This window comes from Octopus bimaculoides, chromosome 6 (genome assembly GCF_001194135.2).
Source record: "Octopus bimaculoides isolate UCB-OBI-ISO-001 chromosome 6, ASM119413v2, whole genome shotgun sequence".
In the NCBI taxonomy this organism is placed as follows: domain Eukaryota; kingdom Metazoa; phylum Mollusca; class Cephalopoda; order Octopoda; family Octopodidae; genus Octopus; species Octopus bimaculoides.
Genome location: NC_068986.1, coordinates 36,092,013 through 36,099,628, shown reverse-complemented (window position 1 = coordinate 36,099,628; position 7,616 = coordinate 36,092,013). Strand labels below are relative to the sequence as shown.

The window sequence follows — 7,616 nt, the reverse complement described above, 5'->3', positions numbered from 1 at the left end:
AAGTGCAAACAATGGATGCGGGTAAAAATATAGTTTACCATTAATTTATATAGCAATAAGAAAATGGAGGGAAATAGGGGTGGTATTCATCAACTTGCAGACATTGTATTGTGTCAAAACAGGTGAGTTGATACAATACAATGTATATATATATATATATATATATATATATATATATATATATCGTCTTCCCTTGTATTGGACTTTCTTCTGTTTCCGAAGAAGAGAATCTACTCGAAACGTTAACCATCTTTCTTTCCTTCCCTAACCGTCTGCTAATACTTTACATCTACCACGTCCTCGCGTTGTTGTTTTTTATTTGTGTGTGTTCTTCTTTTTGGGATTTACTAAATACAGGATTTGTTAATCACTCTTTGGTTACTCGGTGTTGCAGGACATCTATTCGTTTGGCACGATCTGGAGCATTCTTGTATTAGTACAGTTGGCTATTTTCGTTTCTTTTAAAATCCTTTCAGCTTTGTCAGTCTTTGTTTCTCACATCGTCAACACTAAAGTTTTTCTGGCTTGACATTGACTAATTTTATGTACTGTGGGATGGCAAGATTTAAAGCTCTAATACATATGTGTGTCTTATATCTGTTGTCATAATATTATTTTTACATCCATTATATCGGTAAATAGCAATTTTATAGATTTTTTTCTCTACTTTAAATGTATGGTTTTGGTGGAAATTGTTCAAAATGACAATGAATTCCTCTAAAGTCTCTACAGTTATCAGGAAACCTTTTCGCGAACTTTCTCTGTACATTCTAAAATAATACTAAAGTTTACTATATTCTATTATAGTTTTTGTTCCAAATATCGTATTGAAACCCATCAAATATCCTACTAAATTTTGCTAACATCTTGCTAGATATTGTTGCTAAGTAAATATTTGCCAATATGTAACTACAATTATTATATAAACATTTATGTGACAATAGATACTTATGAAAATGCAGAGGAAGATTGAACATTGAATTGTGAATATCAAGATATGTTATACTTTGATTGATTGTTATGTTTATATGTGTACACGTGTGCAGATAGTTGCCTGTATATGTGTTGCACTCTTCGTTTTTATTTGAGCAATGAGGACTATATGATTCAGTTTTGAATGATATAAGAGCACTCGCATTCCCCCATTTTTAGAGAACATTGCATTCCCCCATTTATAGAGAACATTGCAGTCCCCCATTTTTAGAGAACATTGCATTCCCCCTGTGTATCCAAGCAGTGTTTGCTGCCATGAACACCTCATTGATTATCTTGACTGTGTTTCTTTCGATCTTAGACGCAAACATTTCTTCGTTGTCATCTCGATTCTTGTACTTCCTTCTCCTGAACATCGTCTGCATGTAAGCAATAACATTTAAAAATACGGAAGAATTTATAAAATAGTCTGCACTATTTCACCATCGACAAGAGTCAGGCAAAACGACAAATAACACTAACTAGTAATGCTGATATACATACTAATTTTAAACCATGTGCAAACAGAAATACATTTAAAAATAGGTACAAATCACATAGTATATAGGTTAGTAATAATGATGGATATCCGTCATCCAGCGCTGGCTATCAACGTGTACGTGATTGAGTATTTCACAGTCACGTATACCTTCAGGTAATTTTAGTTAGAATATGTGCAACAAGGTTGACATTGTTACAATACATATGCGGGCTTCCAAACAGTTTTCCACATATGCGGGCTTCCAAACAGTTTTCCGTCTCCTAGTTTCCATCAAATCTATGGATAGACTCGGGGCTAAATGTTTAGAAAATGACACTTGCACACTATATAACGCAGTAGGATAGGACACTAGGTCTCGTTGTTGCGAAGCAAAATTCTTAACCTTTCACTTATACTGCGCTTACACTGATTTCTAATAAACGAATATACTGGTAGGAGACCTAAATTATATACACGAGTTACAAACACGAATTCGAAGAACAGAATGGATCTCACACCCAAACAGTATCAATGAGTGTTGACTCTACTACAGAATAAAGAGTCGTTTTCACCATTTTTCTCCTAGCAGCAAATTCCCCCTCGAGATGTCACAAAAATATTTCTCAGGTTGTGTGTACTTATGCCAACAGCTAAGCCGCATTTCACATTACTTAGAAAATTCACGGCTGGCCACACTGAACGAGTGTGAATCAAGAGAGTGACTGACATTAAATTTTAAAATTTCATTAAATGTTAGTTATTATTTATAGAGAAATTTCTGTCAGTGGTCAGATAGGTGGTTGGGTCTGGTCACGGGAAAATGAGTTTAATGCCTGTTCAACAAACCTTATAATGTGATCTTTAACTACGCTCGTTCGCCAGTGGAATGCCAACGTTTCACCCCTTTTGCAATCTCAATTCAGCGCAGTCTTCCGTAACTGAAATCTTCGTGTGCCGAGCTCTTATTGTTCCTTTTCGCGCTTGGTGTTTTCGCGTTTACGCGATTACACGTCTCCGCGATACACTAATAACGTCCCATCTCGCGAGTTTCAATCTCGACAACATATCGAATATTCTCGCACACATGAATCACTATAGGACGATAATTTAGGATGGTGCTTTAGTAACTTCTCGCACCATTTCGATTGACTAGTAATTAAATGTCACTGTCGAGTAACTGAGGGGTGCAACAAGACCTCACTTCTGGTGGTGCCAAGGATGCACGCACACATGCACAGTGACACGCCCTCGGGGATACGCCTCTCTCAGCAGATATTAAACCCCTGCGTAAACATTTCGTTTTGTTGTAGTAATTTAAGTTGCATCCACCACCTGTGGGTGCTGAGCCCTACATTGGTATGTTGTAACTTGAATTGTCTGTCTTTCACAGTTTCACTCTCTTCTTATGTTTCTTCACCCTCTCTGCTTCTCTGTCTATCTACCTATCTATCTCTTCCTATGCCACCGTATTACTCTCCATCTTTTTCTCTCTCTCTCCTCCCATGCGTCGATATATTAATCTTTGTGTGTAGTTTGTAAGTGTTTGTATGTTTGTCTGTCAGTCTTTATACACGTTTTTCTAAACGTTTCTATTAATCCCTAAATTAAATCCATTCTTTTTCTTTCATTATCTCTCTACCTTGTACAATCTGTTTCTATATCTATCTATCTATCATTCCCTTCCTACTTTTTCCCGCTCTTTCTATTGTTGCTCCCTCTCTCTCTCTCTCTCTCCTCTTCTATGTAACTCACTCTACCTCTCTCATTTACCTGTCTCATTCTTCCCGCCAGTCCCTCACTCCATCGTTCACGATTCTCCTCCTTTAATCTCAACATTCTTCTGTCTTCTCTTCGTTCGCCTTCTCCTTCCCCAACTTTTTTACTCTTCTCTTCATTTCTTCTTTCACATCTCCGATTCTCTGTAATTCACTTTCCACCTTCTTATCCACACAGCTGTTTCTCTCACCTTATCTACACCATGCATTCTGTCATCTTTCATTTGATTATCCACCGCTAGTTTTTTTTTTCCTTCAGCCATCTGTTTCACCTCTTCATTTCTTCCTGTTGTTATTTCTTTCCGTCCTTCCTTCTGTCTTTCTTTCTTTCTCCATCTATCTATCTATCAATCATTCTACCTCCACTTTCATACTACTATTGACTATACTTTTACTACTAATACAGCTACTACTGCTGCTTATACTACTACTATCACTACCATTACTACTACCGCTACATTATTCTTGGTTATCTATCGACTCTTTCACACACTCTTATGCGCTCTCTCTCTCTCTCTCTCTCTCTCTCTCTCTCTCTCTTTCTCTCTCCTGTCTCCTATGATACCGCCTCCCATTTTTTAAATCTACTATCGACTCTCACTCTATATTAGAGACAGATAGACACAAATACGGACTGAGTGAGAGAAGTGTAGAAGTAAATATAAAGGAGGTAAAGAAGAAATGTAGGGATAATGGAAGAGAGAGGGGGAGCAAAATAAAGGTAGAAAGAAGAAAAAGAAAGCTAGAGGTAGAGAGATATACGGAGAGAAACGGTGACAGATACACAAAGAAATGAGAGAGAGAGAAAGAGAGAGAGTGTGTGAAAGAGAGAGAGAGCGAACGGCGTGCGCATCTACAAACATAACAACCAGCCAACCAATAGTGTATGTGTCTGATGTCCGTAAACTAAGCGCTAACGACAAACATAGCTTCGCTTACAGTTTTCATAACAAACTGCTAGAAATAACAGAAGGAAAGAAATAATACAAAGCTCAGACAGCATAACAAAAAAAAAACTTACATAACAAATATCACGAAAGGAAAACATTCAACGAGCAAGAGCAAACCAATACATACGACATCAAAGTGTGTCTTTATATATATATATATATATATATATATATATATATATATATATACACATTCTGTATAATATTCTATATATTTAAAGAATTGAAAGCAAAGAAGTGTGGTGATACAGTTTCTAAAATAAGGTGTCCGCATGCAAAGTCAAAGAGAAATATATTTTTTAAGAAAATTTTATTATTATTGTATAATTATATAACGATCAAAAACCGACGCAAGTAAAGCATGGACGGATATATGTACACGCTTGTTAATACTACAAACAGTAATATAGAACAAAATTGACAACAACAACAACAGCAATAATAATTAATACTTATAATAATAATAACAATAATAATAATAATTATATTTTTCAACTATTTGTTAAGTTCATAAATAAAAAAAAACAACTATACTTATAATTAAAGGTATTTCATTTTTAGTAGCGGTAGTAGTAGTAGCGGTGGTGGTCGTAGTAGTATCATCATCATCACCATTATTATTTTTATTAAACAATTAAGCTCATTTTAAAAGAATTGGTCGGATAAACATCAAAGAGATCCATATTTATTTTTCTGCCTTCCTTTTGCTACTGTTGTGTTTCATTACTAACTGCTACTGTTATTGTCATTGTTGTTAGTGGTAGCAGAATTAGTATTACTAACATTGTTATTGTTGTTGTTTGTATTATTATCATTATTATTACTATCATTATTATTATTGTTGTTGTTCCCAAGACATGGCAAATGCCTTCGTGACATCTTATGGCAAACATGTTTAACCCTTACAGAGTACAGGAATCCGATGGTAATTTCTTTGAGAGCTTTACAGCGTTGTCATGGAGACAAGAAAACAAACGTCTACGTGCTACATCAGAGGTGAGTCGATCAAGCTTATCAGTAGAGAAAAAAAGACAAGAAAGAAGAAATAAAACAAAGCAAACTTTTTCAAAAAATTACTAAGAATATTGATTTAATTGATATAATTTTCTTTTATTAAATATTGCTTGCTTTTATTTTATTACATGTTTTCTTTTTTTAAATTTATTTGATGTAATAAATTTGTACCTAAATATTATATTCGTAAACAATTTAATTGCAAACTCTGTGAAAGCGCATTGGCTGCTGAAGCAGTAGCATCTGTTAGATTTACGTTTAGTTTCTTCGGAGTTCAAATTTTGTGCCAGCATTTTCTTTACCTTTTTTTTTTGTATTATATTTCTTTGGGTTATATCTTTATAACTGCTAGCAATATGTCCGATTGATTTCTATCATTTCAACAGATACCTCCCCTAACTTTTAATGAATAAAAAAAAAAAATGGGAGGAATATTTATTACATACAAAGTTATAATCAATTTATGCATAAAAGTGTAAGCTAGAATCCGAGTTAACAAAATATTTTTCCGTTCCTACTTTATTCCAATTTTATTTATGTTCACAACAGTGGGGGCATATATATCACATGTTAACTTCTTTACTTTTTGCTTTATCTTCTAAGATACACATATATTAGAGACAAGTACTGTATAATAACTGTTATAAAGCTAAGACCCTGAAGCAAAAGGAACGCCTGACCATCAGCGCTTCATTTTCACTATTTCTTCAATATTATACAAAAGAAATATTATTAAACTATAGCATCAAAGAGAACACCTTATCATATTTCTCTACACCATGCATTCGTTTCTCTCTCTCTCTCTCTCTCTCTCTGTCATATATAATTTTGAAATAAGATATTACGGTTGAAATATTGTCGCTTGTTTGGGTATTGAAACTTTGATACCACATTTAAATTACATTCACGTATATTCGACATTTGTTTTCATCGTTACATATTATGCCAAACATGTTTTGTCATTATGTTGTATATTTATAAAGTCGTAATGCATAGTCGTCAACATTTCTGTAGTGTTGTGGTTTGTTTACGCGTGATTTCCCGTTATTGAAGTCATGCCACATGTGTTTACATTAGTATCTTCTTTTCTATTCATATATCGATAGCTAAGCAACTTACATTTTATAGAACTGTAACAGTTATATTACATTTAGAGATAGTATATCTGGATGTTAAATATTATCGACGAGAGAACCTTTACTAAATAGTTCAACTGTTAGACATAACCAAATATTCAGAAACCTGGTATAAATATATACCAGCTTGGGAACAGAAAGGATATGTTCGATAACATAGGACTGCATATTGCTAAAAATGAAGACAGAATGGTTATGACTGTAATGCTTTTGTTATTTAACCCTAGGTCGATGTGCTCGATGAAGGGTGACCAGGATCTAAACAACAAATGATGATATATTTCGTCCGCCCCACCCACAATACAATCTTATGTTATTCAATTAACAGGACACGCCGTACATGTTTACACACAGTTATGTAACATGGAATTACCACATGGTTATACACCACACTCATGCTAATCTCCATACAATGACAAAATGCACACATTCTTATTTCATTATTTCTCTCTTTTGTGCACCCAAAACATGTAATACATTCGACACCTCCTCATATCTTGTAAGTCACCTGAATTTCCATTTCGAATGGTCCTCTCCAAAGTGCAGGCTTGAACGAAGACTTTCATTAATGAACAGTAGCTGCTGCTCATACATGTGCACCTCCTGTCTAAAAGCAACCGTTGTCATCCAAGGGACACACAGCTTGAAACAAATGTCATTGCAGGCGTTCCGTAGAAAGCAAAGTGGTGGAACTGATACCGTAAATTATATCGTCCGGCACTCTGACAGTTCAGTATGTCTATCACCTTGAGCTGGTACTATTTTCTTTCTCACTTCCGAGAGGATGAAAGGTAAAGTTAACGCGGACATTCTTTGAACTACAGCCGAAACAAATAATGCCAAGTATTCTTCTATCTTTCGCTTTGACAGTTCGTTTTACACACTCACATGCATACAAATGGTACGGTCTGTAAACGAAGCAAGAAGGTAGTGTTCAATACATACTATAGAGTAAAGGTGAGGAACTTTTATGCTGGAAAGTCAAACTGAAGTTAATTGCCATCTGACAAGACTGCATCTCAAACGCATTTTACACTGCTGAACACAATATTGAATAAAATATGCTATTCCTACAACATAATTTTTTAAAACTGTAGTTTCGGAATAACTATCCCAATGTACATTTCTTTTAATGCACTTTTTATTTTCGGAAATTTCTCGGCATTTCTAAGTTTAAACACAATTGTAAGTAGTTTAAAAGTTGAAGATAAAAATTACAAGTGAAGATACAAGTCTATAAAATTCTCAGTGATTTGAAATGAGAGGTCTTAAAACAAAATTATCAAAC

The 7,616-nt window shown here is 34.5% G+C and overlaps 1 protein-coding gene across 2 annotated transcripts in view; it reads left to right on the top strand.

Moving 5' to 3' along the window:
- LOC106870527 (BAI1-associated protein 3) overlaps positions 1–7,616 on the top strand; it is a 1,007,871-nt gene that overhangs the window by 570,781 nt on the left and 429,474 nt on the right. For both annotated transcript variants that reach the window (XM_052968680.1, XM_052968681.1), the window contains exon 6: positions 5,087–5,174. In XM_052968680.1, the coding sequence (XP_052824640.1) occupies positions 5,087–5,174 (88 nt within the window). The remainder of the gene's footprint in view (positions 1–5,086; positions 5,175–7,616) is intronic.